The sequence below is a fragment of the Musa acuminata genome, chromosome BXJ2-6 (assembly GCF_036884655.1).
Source record: "Musa acuminata AAA Group cultivar baxijiao chromosome BXJ2-6, Cavendish_Baxijiao_AAA, whole genome shotgun sequence".
Classification (NCBI taxonomy): domain Eukaryota; kingdom Viridiplantae; phylum Streptophyta; class Magnoliopsida; order Zingiberales; family Musaceae; genus Musa; species Musa acuminata.
In genome coordinates, this window is record NC_088343.1 from 39,152,948 (window position 1) to 39,172,226 (window position 19,279).

The 19,279-nt window shown below is 46.2% G+C and overlaps 2 protein-coding genes across 2 annotated transcripts; one reads left to right on the plus strand and one right to left on the minus strand.

The window, feature by feature from the left end:
* Positions 1 to 10,758: 10,758 nt before the first annotated feature.
* LOC135613971 (uncharacterized) lies at positions 10,759 to 11,895 on the minus strand. The gene has a single exon (XM_065110965.1). It carries the CDS (start codon positions 11,893 to 11,895, stop codon positions 10,759 to 10,761), a length of 1,137 nt encoding a protein of 378 aa, XP_064967037.1.
* Positions 11,896 to 12,729: 834 nt separating this feature from the next.
* LOC103989277 (probably inactive leucine-rich repeat receptor-like protein kinase At3g28040) lies at positions 12,730 to 16,291 on the plus strand. The gene is made up of 2 exons (XM_009408078.3): positions 12,730 to 14,574; positions 14,650 to 16,291. Exons 1-2 carry the CDS (start codon positions 12,983 to 12,985, stop codon positions 16,133 to 16,135), a joined length of 3,078 nt encoding a protein of 1,025 aa, XP_009406353.2. The 5' UTR covers positions 12,730 to 12,982; the 3' UTR covers positions 16,136 to 16,291.
* Positions 16,292 to 19,279: the final 2,988 nt, after the last annotated feature.

Consider the following 19,279-nt stretch of genomic DNA (forward strand, 5'->3'; position numbering starts at 1 on the left):
GAACATGGACTCTTATGGAGAGAGGCTTCTATTGGTCAAAAATGAGAATTGATATAGAAGAATATGTTCGAACATGCCTTATTTGCCAATAAGATGTAATAGAGCACCAAAAGTCGATAAGACTTTTAAAGCTATTGCTCGTACCAAAAAAAGTCATGAGATTTTTTTATATTTCATATTAAATTTGTTGGTGATAAGGGGACTTGGATTAATACTTATAATGGTCGATCATTTCGAAATATACAATGTTCATTGATACTCCCCTACATTGCTCAATGAAAGAGGTGGTCAAGTTGATGATGATAAATAAGATGAAGTATTTGGGAATTCTATATAATATCATTAGCGATCGAGATATATGATTCTTGGAATGATTTTAGACTAAGTTGTCCAAATTGCTAGAATCCAAGTTATACTTCTTTATAAGTCTTCACCCTCAAATGAATTGCCAAACTAAAAAAATAAATTTACTCCTTAAGCGATATTTTTGAAACTACGTGAATGTCAATCATTAAGATTGGATAAAGTTGTTAGACATAGTCTAATTCTCTTATAATTTGTAACGGAGCTCTACGTCTAATAAGAGTCATTTCGAGATTATTATTAGATAATAGTTGTCAACTCTTTATACTTAACAATTGGTTATATCAAGAAGAGTCCATTAATGTATCACTTTATAAAAAAATAATATCAAAATTTACGCATGCTCGGATAAAGCAACAAAAAAAGAAAGAAGTTGTTAGATTTGGGAAGGGAGATTACTATTTACAACTTTTTTTTATTATTTATGATCTTATGTTAAGAACTTTGAATATTTCTAAATTATTCCTTTATAAAAAGACATATATGCCCTCAATTTATAACTTCATTCTAATAAAATATTTTTGCTCTTTACCCAGAACTTTTTTTCTTTCCTCTTTTGACATAAATTGATAAAAAAAAGATAGATAATGAAATAAGATGAACAAGAGGATGAGGTGAGAAATAGCTTTTGATATTTATTATAATGATTTAATGTTTTTATGGTTTATATTATATAATAATTCAAAAGATATCTTCTTTTAGTTCAGTTATATTAAGTTAAAAGATATCATGTTCTATGCTTTTGTAAACTGTTAGTAGGGAGAGTCGATAATAATAATATGTACAGGTGAGGTTTAAGGAGAAAGAAAAAAATTGAGAATAAAAACAAAAATAGAAGGATTGTGAATAGTAAAATATCATCTTATTAATTCATTGACGGATTCTGAATAGTAAGAATGATACTCTAAATAATTATGAAAAAATAAAAACAAGAGTATCTTGTGAAAAAATCTAAAAGAATATATAAAAAAAAAACATCCAAGATAAGATATGATTAACTTAGACAATGTCGAGATAATATAACGTAAGATGAGCGCAGATAAAATATCTCTCAACTCATTAAAGATATAAACGAAAAAGAAATTTTTGATGAGAAGAAAATTTTGACTGATAGACTATCAAAAGAGAATATCTCATTGTTATTTTATATGGAAGAGTCAAATAATTAAACGTTTTGGGTACTTAAAATGATCCAAACTACTAAACAATAATAATAATAATAATAATAAAATTTTGTCTTGAGCCAATAGCTTGGCACTCATTGTTCATACCCGCCTAACCTATCGGTGATGAAGGGAGACCCCACGGGGGACCCAGTGGTCACTCCAATGAAAAATCAAGTAGTCTCGGTGCAGGAAATTACGCCTTGTCCCAACGCAGGGGCGATACCTTTCCTACTCTCCAGAGCTACCCCGACGTCCAACCTTCCTGTTAATGGTCGCTATGATTGATCTAGGGTGGGCCCACCAGGATAGGCGAGAGATCCGAGCATTGAACGGGTAGGAAAAGATGAACAATACCCGAACACCTCTCCGATTCCCCTTCTTCATATATTCCCTTTCCTGCCTCCATCTCACCCCTTTTCTTTCTGTCGTGTGGTACGGATTCTTCGTGCCCTCTCGTCGGGTGGTTCTTCCTGCACAGAAGCGGAGAGGATGACTCATATCCTTATTCGATGATATATTTCGATTCCGTACTTGGATTTCGTTCTTATCATCTTTTCCAGATCGTTTGATGAGAGAGCGAGATCTGCGATTTCCGATTCGTGTTGGTCTCGTTAACCTTTCTTGTCGATGATTCGATCTGATTACTTGTCGTTGGTTTCGTTGTAAATGGCTGATTCGATGGAATCCTAGTTTCCGTCTCTTGATTATGCACGGATGTGATGATGTTTCTCTTAATTCTAATTCACGGGGAAACCAGAGGGAAGTTGATAGGCAGAGGGCACAAGCTCGAAAAGCTCAGGGGAAGCAAAAAGACGACGGCATGACCCCCGAACAGCGCCGCGAGAGGTATCCCTTCCCTTGTTCTAATTGATCCAGCTTCTTGTTGTTAGGGCTTTCTGGAATTTTACTATTGATTACATTCTTTTTGCATCTTATTTTTACTTTAAGTGAGATTGTTATTTTAATAATTGATTGAGCAGAAAAAGAACTGATTTTGAGTTGCACTGATGTTGTGAAGGGATGCAAAGGCGCTCCAAGAGAAGGCAGCTAAGAAGGCTGCGCAAGCATCAGGAGGAGGAGCCACCACAGATTCGAAAAACAAAGGCAACGCGAAGAAATAGTGGTGGGAGCATGAGCATGATCCAGCTGGTTATCAGTCAATGGATTGAGTACCGTGATGTAATGTTTATTTTCTTAATGGTTCTCATGTTTTAATGTGCCGTAAATTATGCACGCTGAATGATCTGTTTCTGTGTAACTCTAATTGGATCATTATGTGCTTGCTGATTCATTAGGAATATGTGTCTCATAAATTTAATGTGGCATTCTCTCGTTTCATAATATATGTCATTTACAGGTTTGCCAATTGCAGTTTTTAGTAGTTGGTTTGTTTAACTATGCTTTTGTCAAGGAATTCTGTTGTAAAGCTGATCTCTAAGTCTAAGTTTCTTTCAACTATGTTGAAACTTGCTCATGGCCCTGTGTACTCCATTGTACTTGTGGTGTTCTGATAAAGCAAACAGCGTGCCGCTTAGCTTGTAGATAATGGAAACTGTGAAATTTTTTATTCATTATAATGATTTCTTACTATTCTAATTGGTTCCATTTTCTTTTTTATTTTTGAGCAATTTTAGCGTTGGATAGTCACCGATGAAGATGGAATTATTAATCATAAGCTTCTTAGAATCATGATTCTCTGGAAATTTGATCATTAGTTCGAGTTTCTATTAAGATGGTTTTGGTTAGTTGTCTTAACAATGTTACAAGCAAGATCTATATTTGTACCCCACTGTGATTGGTCATGCTCTGGTCTCTCTAATCCTGACATTGTCACTATTTACTCCCTTCTCATCCTGATATATAAAAAATTATAAAAATATTTTCAACGTAATTGATAAGATGGAGAAATAGATGCTCTGGAATAATCAAGTGTATTATCTTGGTTCCCTTATTGTAGTCCATTCAGTGTCTTGAAGGATTTATACATACTGTTGTTTTGTATGAATAATTTAAATAGGAGTTATATCTTTCCTTGAAGACGCGTTTAAGTTGCACAGTATTCTTCTTAAGACACTTGCATTTCACTTGTATGGGACTTTGATTTGTTTGACAGTGACTACAGAATTTCTTTGTTTCAATTTGACGATTTGTTGCATCGGTAGGACTACTCTTTTAAGAAATCATTTTCCTTATGCGACCCTTTGTGTTTTGTCATGTATGTAGCATCATTGTATACCATGCTGTGTTATTGTTTCCAGTGTTTTCATGGTCTGTTGCTGTGTCTGGGTATTAAGTGATTGCCAAGATGCTTCAACCATGATGGTTTGGAATACCAATTGTACGCCTAGATTCATCTATATTTGTCTGTATGAGTGCTTATATTCATGTAAAACATGAAGCTATAACCATAAACAGTATATTCACCTAAAAACTGATCAGTTTGAGATAATATCAGTAAGTGTATGTTTATGCATGTATAAATTTAGTTAGGTTTAAACGCTTAGCATGTAATATATATTCATGTATTCTGGAATATTTTGATGTCACTACTCTAAATCCCGAGGTCAGTTTTTGATGGCTATTTGATGGAATATTCTGGAGTAGGTCCATTGCTTGAGTCATCTATAAGCTATTTGATGGCTATGGACTATAGTTGAGTTGACTTCTACTATAATTCTTTTTATACATCATTTTTATTATATTCAATTCATTTGCTTATATCAACTTAAAGTCAGGATATACTTAAGCATGTCTAGATTTCTCTGTGTTCAGTTGTAGTTCAAATTTAGGGATGTTCTTGCTTTGTGACCTGTGGATATATATGATGTAGTCGTTAGATCCATTTCTATGGCTAAGTTCTTCTTGAAAGAGGTTGTACTTGTCTATATCTCTTCTCCCTTTTTGGAATATTTATGGAAACTTGTATGTCTTAATGTTAGGTTCTTTTTTATTGTCATGGCTTCTTGGGACTCTTATCTACCATAATAATATAGGTGATATACTATCTATCATAAAGTCTTGTTAGTTCTTCATACTGCATCTTCCTTCTGTTTCATTCATATTTCAAACTGGTTCTTTTTTTGGATTTGCTAGTACATGATGCTTCTGAACTAAGTTCAAATTACCAATTTTCCAGTTCCATGCCTATTTTATACTTTCTTGGCATGTTAGTTGTTGTTGTATCACATATGAAATGTATCTTGTCATTGTCAAATGATTTGTTGATGATCATGATTGATCTGTATTTTAGCAAATCATTGTCATGATGTGGTTGAAAATTTTATGAATGTGTTAATTTTAGCTAGTTGTGTGTTTGAAATGATTTAGTCTTAGTGAAACATCATATGCCTTTGATATTATGGTTATTCTAACTTTTAGAATTATCAAATTTGATGATGGTTGCCTGTATTATAGCATACTATTTTTTTGGTCTATGCTTTCTTTGAAGCTTTTTGTTTTGCTGCATTTCTCTGCATTAATTTAACTCATAGTAAATTTGCATCATATCATTCAATTGGTTTTCTCTCTCTATCCATCACAAAAGTTAGAATCTCAAAAAATCTGCTCTGGTATCTCAAGCATTAATATTTAACCTGCTTGTTTAATCTAAATGCCTATTATGGGGATGGACTACCACATCCTGAATCCAAATCCATGTCATAATATTGTTTGAGTACACTTGATGACAGGAAATTATGTTTTTCTTTTGTTGTTGTTGTTGTTATTATGCTATCAATTTGGGATTTAATGATTTTGTTATGCAATTTGGGATTGCCAAGAGAGAAAATATTGTTAGATGAATTCTCCAAAAAAATCTCTCTCATATTTTCCAAAGTGTCTTCCTTGTTTACCATGATCATTAAAATACAATTGGGAGTAGATACATTATATCCTGTGGACTGATTCATAGAGTGAATTTTTTTTATATTTTTAATCAAAACACTGTAAGTTTATTTAAAAGGAGACAAATGAACTCAAAATCCAATAGAAATTAATTTATATAAAAATAAAATAAAATTTTAAATATATATTATTATTGATTTAGGAACACAAATAATCAAATATTCAAAAACATCTGAGAAATATAGTATAATTAGGTACTGTTTCAGTTGCATTTGCAGAAAATATTTCAAGAATTATAGTAAATAGGATACATCTTTTGAGAAATATAAAAAAGTATCTATCATGAAAAACTAAAATAAAAAAATAAAAAGCTTTTTCCGAGAATTTTTCTCAAGAATTCCAAGTGCAACCTTCACGGAAGTTAGGGGGGCAAAAGCCACCATCTTTTTGCAGGCAAAAAAGGTTCATGAAAAAGATGAGATGACAGCAGCAGCGAGCAGCGAGCAGCAATAAAAGGAACATCGACGCAGGCAGGCCACCACGGTGGAGAAAGGCCTCCCAATCATCGCCTTCTTCCAACGCGGATCGCTTTTTGGGACAACGAGCCAAATCAGAAGCAGACATGACTCGAAGAACACAGGACACACTGGCTGTTAATTCTCCGTTGTATATGCATATTGACTGTTCGTAATATTAGTAATCGAAGGTAGAAATAGATACTGCAAAGTAGTGATCCAAGCAATACGATTGTCTTCCACTGGGAGTCACTTTTGTTGGGCCCGTCGGTCCTTCCGGTTCGTACAAAACTAGCCGGTCTGATTTGGTTCACTCCCGTTTGATCAGCCAAAGCTGCTTTGCACTTACCGATTATTCTTCTCAGACCGACCGGTCAGATCTAATTTTAAGATAATTTTCTATAATATAATAATTATTATTATTATTAGTTACTATTAAGATTAATGGTTAATAAGCATTTAAAATACTCAAGTTCTACTTTTCCTGTGAGGTGCCAAAAGTTGTGCATCCGTGACAAATCTTCCTGCCGACGATTGCGATCAGTTCCGTAGCAACTCAGTCATCAATGACGAGGAAAAGTTAGTGAGAGGGCGCATGCATGCATGCATAATTAATATTGTTCTTGAATAATGTAACATTTGCATGGGATAATTCATCAGTGCAATTTGAAGTACTTGTTCTGCCCATTTCCTGGCTTCCCTGCCTCGCAGGCAACTGAGCCGATTGGAGAGGGCATTGCTTCCACTTGTGTTCCTCTCCCATCTCAATCAGAGAGGCAACGAAGTAACGCGGAATCCACTGGTTGATCCGACAGCAATACCAGCAAAGAGATGGTGCCATTACACGGATTTCCAGAGCAGAGATAGGGTGGTGTGGGGGGCGAGATGGAGTGGCAGGGAACAAGAAACCCGTGATCGCTCTCTGAGAACAGCTTTAACCCGTGACCTTTGTTGTTGGGTGCTGCCACTGTGGGCTCCTTGTGAAGCTTGGATCATCTCTAGGTTTAACTTTTATGTACTGTTTCTGTAAGTGAGTAGTAGCAGTAGGTGAGACTCGAGGCACGTATGAGTTACTTTTGTCATCTGCTCATGGGATGCACCAAGTTTAGATACTGGGATACATGTATCCCAGTTGTGCTGTGTACATGAATTCTGCAAATGGGGAAGAACAACACATTTCCATGAGAGGATGTGCATCTGTGCACATGGTTATGTTCACTGGCGGCTCACATAATAACCCATTATAATCCAATCCCTAACTCAGTTCCGAACATGCATGCAGGCTCTACTCTACAGTTCTTCTCCTCCAGAGAGAGAGAGAGAGAGAGAGAGAGAGAGAGAGAGAGAGAGAGAGAGAGAGAAAGAGAGAGAGAGAGAGACTGCTTTGATTTCAGTCGACACCACAACATCATTCTTCAAGCATTGATAAGGGAGAGAATCCACTGCATGCAAAAAGACATGCTGCTCCTGCTAAACAAGAATCAAAGAAAACTAAATGACAGGCCAAGTTTGCATCTCCTGGCTCAGTAATCTACTCCCTCATGTGACTCCCTCCTTCCACAAAACTCCGGATGGCTGGGCGTGGCTCACGAGGGCCTCCTCCTGCAGAAGCTACTGTGTCCCACCACCATCTCAATAGGTCCCTTATATATAGTATTTCTGCAAACACTTCCAAATCCACCATGGTCTTTGGTTGTCAGTTATCTTCTTCCTCTCTCATCTAGTGCATTATGATCCTATCATACCAGGCCAGGTTGCAACGGTCGCCGTTGACAAATGTTAAGCCACGGGAGTCAGATGTTCTCAGCTTCCGACACAGTGAAAATGGATGTTACTGTTCCATGTCTTCCTTTTTCTTTTCTTCTTCTTCTTCTCCTCCTCCTTCGCACGTCGGTAAGGTGCATGTGATTCAAAGACCTGTGTGTCACGTCTTGGATTCGTAATAAGCATGGATGTGGCAGTGTTCTTTTGTCTGTATCTGCTCACTCGATCAGTATCAACAGCTGTATTTAACTCATTGGATTGTCTTATTCGAATGAATGGTTAATATGGGATGCTCTAAATCATCTCAGTGTGCAGCAGCGGCGAAGAATATGAGGAAGAGATGAATGGAGTTGGATTCACCATTTCTTGGCATAAACGTTGATTGATGTGGACTCTACAATGGAAGGAACGTGGTAGTCCCCACTTGCAAAAGCTCGATGGAACTTGTTTTCCATCTGCCTCCTGCTTTTTTGGCATTATGAGTTACTGTAAATCTATATAATTTGGAATGCTTATTAGTAGATTAATTTGGAAGATGGTAGAATTAATTCTTTTTTATAAAAATGATACAAAAAAAAATATGAAGAAGGGCTCTAATTTTATCAGGAGTTCTATTTCAACTTCAACACATGATAGGATAAGATTACATTTCTTCACATTATAATGTTAATCTTGATTTTCTAATTGTTTTTTACTTATATGCATGTTTATTTGACAGTGTTTTGTAATCCTCTTGTAATCTAATCAAGAATCATTAATCTCAATAGAATTATAACTTAATAGATAATCTTTGTATTCTTAGCAAGTCTAACATGAAGTATTTAAAATAGGGTTTCTAAAATTTGTAGGAATATAGAATGGATGGTTGATATTAAAGAAATTGGTTTGGTAAACAAATTCTGACCGTCCTTTGTAACTATTATGTCTTATATGATTATCGGATAGAGAAAAATTTTATAAGACAATTGTGAGATCAAAGGATTTAAGCATTGGACAATTAAGAAATAATATATATATATATATATATATATATATATATATATATATAATTTTATATTGTCAAGATCAAAATATTAAGATGAATATGTAAGATTATTAACAAAAATATTTTTTTTATTTTAAAATAATTAAATATTATCTCGATAGAAGATATGATGGGCGAAAATTATGTAAGATGTTATGGGCATGTTGCTTAGAAGATATCCAGATATAATAATAAAAAATATGAAATAATTAATGTTAGTGATACAAGAATAGATAAAGAAAAATCTAAAATTTTTTAATAAAAATTATAAATAAAATTTTAAATATTCTAAACTCAATTAAATATATGACCATTTACATTCTCAATCCACATAATTAAGATTTATAATTTTATTATTATTATTATTATTATTATTATTATTATTATTATTATTATTATTATTATTATTATTATTTATATATATATATATATATATATATATATATATATATATATCAAATGATTAAGAGTTCAAAATCTTATAAGGTAAATTTTGATTTCTCGATATTTTGGATAAAAAATAAAACCTCTACTATCAATGATGCGCGGGGGGGGGGGGGGGGGGGGGGGGGGGGATCTGTTTAAGCCGTGGCCTCGGGGCCGTCGCGGCTCGGTTCGGGGGTCCAGATGTCGGGAATCTCGGGCTCCGTCCCTCGGGGTCTCCCGTAGGCCGAGCACGGTGGTTCGGGTCGAGAGGTCAGGTCGGCAGTTCGGGTCGGCGGCTCGGGTCGGCAGGTCGGCGGTTCGAGTCGGCAGGTCGGCGGTTCGGGTCGGCGATTCGGGTCGGGAGGCAGCTCCGCCGCAGCACCGGGAAGAGGTGACACCGTCTCGCACCTGCACACAGGTCGGGCCGGGAGCTTGGCCCGACCCCTCCGACGATCAAGTTAGCAACGTGGAGAGGGTTTTGGAGGAAGAGATGGCTCCATACGAGTGTTGTGTGTGAGTTCGTCCTCCCCTTCTCTTTAGAGTTTGGGGGTATTTATAGATGAAGTTTGATGTTACCTGACGTGATTGTCTGCAGGGCAGGACTGTACCTTCGGTGGCATCTGACATTGCCACTGGGGTTGCGTGGGAGGCCGAGCTGCCGCAGGGTATGGCGAGCCTCGGGCAATGTGTCGCTCAAGGGGTTGCTGTCATAGCGTGTCACATCGCCATTTTTACCCCTATCATATGCCCCCCCCCCCCCCCCCCCCCCCCCCGAAAGGAGCTATGCGTCGGTTCTTGCATGCAGGGGGTCCGATGCATGGCTTCTTACTTCAGGTGGGCTGGTCATGCGGATCCGAGGCGTACGACGCAGGCGGGCTAGCCGCGCGGATGTGTCTCGTGCAACATGGGGCCGAAGGGCTGAGGAGCCCGATGCAGGCGGGCTTGACCGCACAGGTGTGTCTCGGGAGCATGGGGCCAAGGAGCACGACGCAGGCGTACTGACCGCGCAGGCGTGTCTTAAGGACATGGAGCCAAGGAGCACGACGCAGGCGGGCTGGCCGCACAGGTGTGTCTCGGGAACATGGGGCCAAGGAGCACGACGCAGGCGGGCTGGCCGCGCAGGTGTGGTCTCGGGCATTATGCGGCCGAGGATCACGACGCAGGCGGACAGATCGCGCAGGCGTGGTCGTGTTGGTCATGCAACCGAGTAACACGACGCAGGCGGACAAACCGCGCAGGTGTGGTCGCGATGGTCATGCGACCGAGTAGCACGACGCAGGCGGACAGACTGCGCAGGTGTGGGCTCGGGCATCATGTGGCCGAGGAGGTGGCCTCGGACATTACGCGGCCGAGGAGGTGGCCTCGGGCATTACGCGGCCGAGGAGGTGGCCTCGGGCATTACGCGACCGAGGAGGTGGCCTCGGGCATTATGCGGCCGAGGAGCATGGCTCAGGTGGGTAGGCCGCGCTGAGGTGGACTCGGCCGTCTACGATCGAGCCGTGCGAATGCAAAAAAGTGGGAGGTTAGACCGAAGCTAACCGTGAGCCAAGAGGCGGTCAGGTAAACATGGAGCCTTTGCTTGGAAGAGACTGAAGAAGGGGCTAGATTCCTTGCACGAGGATTACACCGGATAGCAACCGCGGGTGCTTGACCGCTGCTACGGGGCCCGTTGCCCAGAGTCGCTTCTCTTCCTTGCGGTCACCCAAGCTTCCGCCGTGACGTACCGGTTGGCTCGCTGGAGCATATCTGGTACTGTGGTGGGGGGTCGCTCTACGAGGGACCAGTAGAATCTAGAAGGTCGCAAGCCTACCATGAACGCCTGCACTAACAGAGAGGGGTGAGTGTCCGGTAAGCTCCGGATTTGCGTGGCAAAGCGATCCACGAAATGTGAGAGGGGCTCGTCCTCTCCTTGTTTGAATCCGAGGAGCAGCACCGCGGAGGGCTTCGGCCGGGCATGGGCTGCGAAGTGGAGCTCGAAGTCCTTGGCGTGTTGGCCGAAGGAAGTGATCGCTCCGGTCTTCAGGTCGCCATACCACGTGAGGGCTGGCCCCCTTAGGGTCGTGGGAAATGCCCTGCACATTAAAGCGTCAGATGTTCCATACAGCGCTAGTTGGGCACGGAAAGTGGCGACATGGTCCGCTGGGTCAGTGGCGCCGTCGTATGCATCCAAAGAAGGGAGCTGGAAGTTCGGGGGAACGACATGATCTCGTATCTCCGATGCGAACGGAGATCCTCGGTATGTGTCCATCCCGAGCTCTCCCTCTGAGTTGCGAAACTCCTTCTCTAGTTCGTCGAGCCGCTGACTCAGAAAGCATAGCTGGGCTCGCAGGGAGTCCGTTGACTCTAGAGATAATACCTCGGGCTCCGGGCGATCGCCCGGGTTTGTCCTTACTGGATCCCCGAGTGGGGTTGGTCTGACCCGAGGAGAAGTGGAAGGCTCCAGAGGCGTCATGTGGGTCCGAGAGGGCGGCTCTTGTTGCCGTAGCGGTCGAGTCGTAAGTGGGGGTGTCAGTTGGGAGACGAGCGGGATGACGGTTTGCACCATATCCGTCAAAGCTCGGACTTGACGAACGAGGTCGTGAAAGGCCTCGGATGACACTGGCGAGGGGACGCTCGGAGCGCCCTCGGGCGGAAGCAGGTCCGGGTTGTCGAATGAACGCCAGTAGCGTTCAAAGGTCACGGGGAGGTCGTCAGCCCACGACCCGTCACGCAAGGGATGCACGGCCTGCGCCTCTGCTAAGAACGATCCCTCGGCAGGGAGTTCGCCGGGATCAGTCTGAGGATCCCTCGACATTCGGGCCCTCCTTCTAGCGCCAAAATGATTCGGGGGGCATCTGTTTAAGCCGTGGCCTCGGGGCTGTCGCGGCTCGGTTCGGGGGTCCGGATGTCGGGGATCTCGGGCTCCGTCCCTCGGGGTCTCCCGTAGGCCGAGCACGGTGGTTCGGGTCGGGAGGTCGAGTCGGCAGTTCAGGTCGGCAGGTCGGCGGTTCGAGTCGGGAGGCAGCTCCGCCGCAGCGCCGGGAAGAGGTGACACCGTCTCGCACTTGCACACAGGTCGGGCCGGGAGCTTGGCCCGACCCCTCCGACGATCAAGTTAGCAACGTGGAGAGGGTTTTGGAGGAAGAGATGGCTCCATACGAGTGTTGTGTGTGAGTTCGTCCTCCCATTCTCTTTAGAGTTTGGGGGTATTTATATATGAAGTTTGATGTTACCTGACGTAGTTGTCTGCAGGGCAGGACTGTACCTTCGGTGGCGTCTGACATTGCCACTGGGGTTGCGTGGGAGGCCGAGCTGCCGCAGGGTATGGCGAGCCTCGGGCAGTGTGTCGCTCAGGGGATTGCTGTCATAGCGTGTCACCTCGCCATTTTTACCCCTATCAATCAACGTCATGCAAAACCGCCATTCCACTTTCTAAGACTTGTCCAGCAAATCTAGCAGACCAATTAGTGCTCATTTCAAGAAAAGTGGGTGAACCCTGTCTCAGCTGAAACAGGCGAGCGCATTCCAATCTTTAGTTCTCATTTCAAATCAAGTTCAAACACCTACAGTAATTAACCTCAGCGAATGTGGCCACACCGTGTCTTAGATTCTATTACCCTTCACCTTCCCCTCTCCCCGCCATTATTTTTCGTGCCATGTCGTATTAGGGCAATCCACAGAGGCAGACCCAACAGTCCACAGGAACGTGACTCCCCTCTTCTGCCTCCCTTTTGGTTTCTGCTTCCGCTTGTCCATCCTTCTTCTCTTGCTTGCGATCCTAAACAACCGACGCCAGACCATGGATGCCTTGACAGGCCGAGATCATGGCACTCATCGCCGTTGATGAAGAGAAAAGATAGCTGCAGTAGTTCCAGCTTCGGCCGCCCTGCCCAACCCCCAGCATGAGGCTCCCAAATCTCCTCCTTCGTCAACTGGTTCGGGTGCTGCTCTTGTCGACGCTCTCATGCATGCTGTCCCCCTTCGTTGTCTCCGCGGGCGGCGCTGACCTGCCGACGCCGCTCAACGACGAAGTCCTTGGTCTCATCGTCTTCAAGTCGGTGCTCGAGGACCCGGCCGGCGCCCTTGCGACGTGGAACGAGGCCGATGCCACCCCATGCAACTGGTCTCACGTCGAGTGTGGCGTCGCCTCCTCCCGGGTGGTCCGCCTTGACCTCGCTTCCCTCTCGCTCTCCGGACCCCTCCCTCGCGGCCTCGACCGCCTCCCCGCCCTCGCCTCGCTCTCCCTAGCCGATAACAACCTCTCCGGCCCTATCCCCCCCGGCCTCTCCCTCCTCCCCTCCCTCCGCTCCCTCGACCTCAGCCGCAACGCCTTCTCCGGCCGCCTGCCCGACGATCTCTCCCTCCTCTCCTCCATCCGCTACCTCGACCTCTCCTCCAATTCACTCGCCGGCCCCATCCCAGACTCCTTCTTCTCCTCCTCCCACTCCTCGGCCACCACCTGCGGCTCGCTTCGCTACCTCTCCCTCGCTGGCAACCGCTTTGAGGGTCCCTTGCCTTCCACATTGCCGCAGTGTTCCTTTCTCCTCCACCTCAACCTCTCCGACAACAGGTTCTCCGGCGCGCCGGACTTCGCCAACGGTCTCTGGCCGCTCTCCCGGCTGCGAGTGCTTGATCTGTCCCGTAACTCCTTTTCTGGGCCGATCCCCGCCGGAATCGGCGATCTGCATAACCTCAAGCACCTCCAGTTGAACCACAACCAGTTCTCCGGGGTCATCCCCGCTGGCATCGGCCTCTGTCCGCACTTAGACACCTTGGACCTGAGCTTCAACTCCTTCGACGGACATCTCCCGGACTCCGTCCAATATCTGAGTTCTATGACCTTCCTCAGCTTGTCAAACAACCAACTCTCTGGCGATGTTCTGCCATGGATCGGGAACTTGACCTCCGTCCAGCACTTGGATCTATCGAACAACAAGTTCACCGGCAGCTTGCCGCCGTCGCTCGGCGGGCTGAAGGAGTTGACTTATCTAAGCCTATCCAACAACAAGCTCACCGGAACGATCCCGGACGCGGTGGCGGAATGCTCGAAGCTGACCGAGCTCCGGCTGAAGGGGAACAGGCTCAACGGTAGCATCCCGCAAGGCCTGTTCAATCTGGGCCTGGAGGTGCTCGACTTGTCGTCGAATGAACTCTCCGGCGCGATGCCGCCGGGGTCGACGAGGATTTCGGAGACCCTTCACTCACTCGACCTGTCAGCTAATCAATTGACAGGGGCTATTCCGCCGGAGATGGCGTCCTACTTCAGTCTCAGGTTCTTGAACCTCTCGTGGAACGAGCTCCGGGCGCCGCTGCTTCCGGAGTTCGGGTTGTTCCGTTACCTGACGGTGTTGGATCTCCGAAGCAGCAAGTTGTACGGGACTATACCCGCGGACATGTGCAAATCCGGTAGCCTCTCTGTTCTGCAACTCGACGGCAACTCCTTCAGCGGCCCAATTCCTGACGAGATCGGGAACTGTTCATCACTATACTTGCTGTAAGCATCATCATATTCACCTTGGACGAGAAAGAATCTATGTCGATCTTGATCTGTTCTGATGATTCTCTGCAGGAGTTTATCCCACAACAGCTTGAACGGATCGATTCCAGCCTCCTTGTCGCGGCTCAAGAAGCTCGAAATCCTCAAGCTGGAGTTCAACAACTTGAGCGGCGAGATACCGCAGCAGCTCGGTGGGCTGGACAACCTTCTGGCTGTTAACATATCGCACAACCGTCTCATCGGCCGGCTCCCCATGGAAGGCATATTCCAGAGCCTTGATGGCAGTGCTCTGCAAGGCAATCTTGGCCTGTGCTCTCCCCTCGTGTTGGAGCCGTGCAAGATGAATGTCCCCAAGCCGCTGGTCCTCGACCCGGATGCCTACACTAGAGGGAACGGCAACAACATGGTCACCGTCGACCCTGCGAACCCGGTGGTTGTTCGACACAGGAAGTTCCTCAGCATCTCGTCCATGGTGGCCATCTCCGCGGCTCTCGTGATCGCGTCCGGTGTGCTTGTGATAACTCTGCTCAACATGTCGGCCCGGAGGAGGATCGTGCAGCTGGAGAACGCCCTGGAGAGCAAATGCTCGAGCTCGACGAGGTCGACGGGGACTCCCGCTGCAGGGAAGATGGTGGTGTTCGGCCCCAAGAACGATCTGAGGTCGGAGGACTTGGCTGGAAGCGCTGAGGCTCTACTGGCGAAAGCCACTGAGATAGGCAGGGGAGTCTTCGGTACGGTGTACCGAGCATCGATGGGAGAAGGGCGAACCGTCGCCATTAAGAAGCTCCTGACAGCTAACATAGTTCAGTACCACGACGACTTCGACAGAGAGGTTCGAGTGCTAGGGAAGGTAAGGCACCCGAATCTGATGCCACTGAGAGGCTACTACTGGACTCCTCAGCTCCAGCTACTGATATCCGATTACGCTCGCCATGGAAGCTTGCATTCCAGGCTTCACGAGAACCCCGAGTCGATGCCGCCGCTGTCATGGGCCGATCGCTTCCACATCGTGATTGGCACGGCCGACGGCCTCGCTCATCTGCACCAGTCATTCCGTCCTCCGATCATCCACTACAACCTGAAGCCGACCAATATACTCCTCGACGAGAGCTGCAATCCCATCATCTCCGACTTCGGCCACGCCAGGCTTCTGCCGAAGCTCGACAAGCACATCATAAGCAGCCGGTTCCAGAGCGCAATGGGCTACATGGCCCCGGAGTTAGCGTGCCAGAGCCTGAGGGTGAACGAGAAGTGCGACGTGTACGGCTTCGGCGTGCTGATTCTAGAGCTGGTGACGGGGCGGAAGCCGGTGGAGTACCGGGATGACGATGTCGTGATACTGATCGACCAGGTGAGGCTGCTGCTGGAGCAGGGCAAGGCGCTGGAGTGCATCGACGCGAGCATGGGGAAGTACCCGGAGGAGGAGGTTCTGCCGGTGCTCAAGCTAGGATTGGTGTGCGCCTCTCAGATCCCCTCGAGCAGGCCTTCTATGGCGGAGGTCGTGCAAATACTGCAGGTGATCAAGACGCCGGTGTTGGAGAGGATGGAAGCTTTCTGATGGAATTCATTCCTCGGCACCAGCGACGCGCTCTTCCTCTGTTTTCTTGCTTTGACTTCCTTGGGTCTCCTCTCAGCTGTGTTCATGGTGGGGAGGCAAATTCGGGTTTGTTTATCTGTAATTTCATAAGCATGGATTTGGTTCTTATCGTCTCAATTGGTTGCTTCAGTGAATCCAACTTCTCATTGTTTCCAGGAAGAGAAACCTTGTTGTGGATGTGTTGGACGTGCAGCTTTTGTCACCATTGTTCCCATTATATAGTGATTTATATATGTGAAGATTAGTGACGCAATGGGGCAGATCTCGTTTGGAGGATCCACGTTTGAGTATGACCAAGGATTGGTCAATGTTGACCTGACTCCAAATTAGGTCAACATAATCATAACAGCAATTTCTAGAAATATGGGAAGTTGATGTCAACATTTGGGACACGTGGCTCGTAAACTAGAATACACTGTGCAACTCTCCACTCACTCAGAAGCCAATTCAACCAAACACTATTACTAACATTTCAATCCTAACATTACCAACATCCACTGCCACGTTTTCCTCATCATCTCTGACAATGTGCATACCAACAAGAGGGAAATTGTCTGTGAATCTTGGGGAGACTGACGAAGAGGAGAGGTGCTTCAGGGATCAGCGGAAGCAGGTATGGCGTGTTTGCAGAGAGGGCAGCAGAGATGGCTACTCTCCAACCATCGAGTGAGACAGCCGCCATGGAAGGCGTTCATGCATGGCATCCGCGTCACCTCCTCTCGCACGTCGAACTCTTCGAAGCAGATCAAGCAACTCTCCTCTCGGACATCTCCGCCACCTCCTTTACCGCATCCGACAACGCCGGCACGCCTCCGAAACCCCGCCTTCGTCGAAAGAAGCATCCGCTCCGCTCCAGACTCGACGGAAGCTTAGTCGAAGGTCATCTCAATCCCTCTGCCCAAGTCGAGAGCCAACTCAACCGCGACATCCGAGAATGCAACGAGATCTTCCTCCAAGCGCCGAGTGGACCGGAAATCATGATCATAGGCGCCTTTATGACGCCACTATATCTATTCTCATAGTCCATTCACATTCTCACCATATTGTGAATTCGATAGGATTATATATACAGGAACAGATGTGCACGATTGTTGCAGGTCCAAAATAATTTGTGTAAGAACGATAATAAAAGAGACATGCTGAAAGAGAGTGGATTCCAAGAACAGTTTATTCACTGTTCAATCAGCCAAAAACGCACACTACTGTGCAATATATGTACACCATCAAACACCATCATCTATTTGGACTCTCCAAGCTTTGTTGAACCAGCATCCACTGACACTTTTTCTCCCACCTCCAACAACAACAAGAAAGAGAAATCCGTGAATCTTGGGAAGCAGATTGAGGAAGAAGAGAAGTGCCTCAGAGGACAGCGGTGGAAGCAGATTGCTCGTGTCTGCAGAGAGGACAACCGTTGCCGCGCTCCAACCATCGAGCGAGACAGTCAACGTGGAAGGTGTGCTTGCATGGCAACCGCGTCACCTCCTCCTCCATCTCGAACTCTTCGAAGCAGATTATGCAACTGTCCTCCCGGAAATCTCCTCCAGGCTCATACTTCACAACCACCAGCTCCCTCGCCGCATCCGACGGCCCCGGCAGGCTTCGGAAAACCCCGCGGCCACGACCGACGAATTCGTCGTGAACAGACTCCGCATCGTTCCAGAAATTATCCTCGTCCCGGACGATGGTTTCGTCGTAATAAGGCTCCGGAATACTCCGGATAAGCCAGCCCACGCGGACAACTTCCAGGAAATAAGGGATGTTCCGGAGGTTGTAGAAGTGTATGTCGACGGTCAGTTGGTGAACAAATGTGTTTTGGCTGATGAGTCAGCATTGTTTGGTCCATGGGTCGATGTCTGTCGGCTGAGTTGGAAGCCGAGGTAGGCCGGGCCCTCGCGACGAGGTGTTGATTAGCGTTTCTTGGTCCGAGTGTCGTCCGTGTTGAATAGCATCTCTCTATCTCCAGGCTAGTTGGTAGCTTGCCTTCATTCATTGGATGGCAATTCCCAGGTTGAGACACCCGTGGCTCGAGGGTGGTCGCTTTCTTGCAAAAATGACCTTTGTCGGGTGATTCCCGACTTTGGCCCCTCCGACGAGTAAGTCAGTAGTTGTTTTTCTCTTCTTTTATGTCCTCTCTCTCCTTGGTCGGATGCCATCCATGGGCTTTTATATTATTGTACGAGGGTCGATCGCAAGCGGGTTTGATGTGACGGCTGATCCTTGAGGGATGAGACGGTACTTCTGTGTGGCAGTCGTCCCGGGATGTGCGGGGCGACACCAGACGGCGCCGTTCTGAGCTTCTGGGACGGGACATGCCAAACAGTGTATCGGTATGGATTCTGACTTAGCGTGTGGGTGTGCTCCCCTTATTTAACTTGGCTGTAGCGCGGCGTGACATTGGTTGTGACGTGTCTTGGACCCAAAATATACCTTATCAATTCCTCCCTCCCCCCCCCCCCCCCCATCAAGGAGTGTCATGGGGTCCCTGAGGGGGTGAGAGGCATGCTTGGGTCGAAATGCTGCGGAGGTATTGGTTGCTTATGAGGGAAAGTTGGATTGGCTTATCGCGAGACAGTTTGGAGGGGCGACGTCCTGTGCCTCAGGAGAGGTTGGCTCCGTTGGTCGGGACCAGATGAGATAAGACCGACATGTTGTAAGTCGGATAACCGGTTTGGCGTGGCTCGGAGTTAGGGCCGATGAGTTGTGAGTTGGAGATCGAGCTGGAGCGACTCGGTAGAGGATTGGCGAGTCGCAAGTCAAGGATTGAGGTAGAGCAACTCGGTTGAAGACTAGGCCTGTTGGCCGAGTGACTGAGCTCGAGCTCAAATTTTGGTGCCGGCGGGTCGCGAGTCGGGAACCGATCTTGAGCAACCCGGGCGAGAGATTTGGCAAGTCACAAGTCAAGGATCGAGCTAGAGCGACTCGGTTAAAGACTGCCTGTGGGTCGAATAACTGATCTCGGACTCAGGTTTTGGTGCCGGCGAGTCGCAAGTTGGGAACTAATCTGGAGCGACCCGGGTGAGAGATTTGGCGAGTCGCAAGTCGAGGATCAAGCTGGAGCTACTCGGTTGAAGATTGGCGAGTCGCAAGTCGTGGATTGAGTTG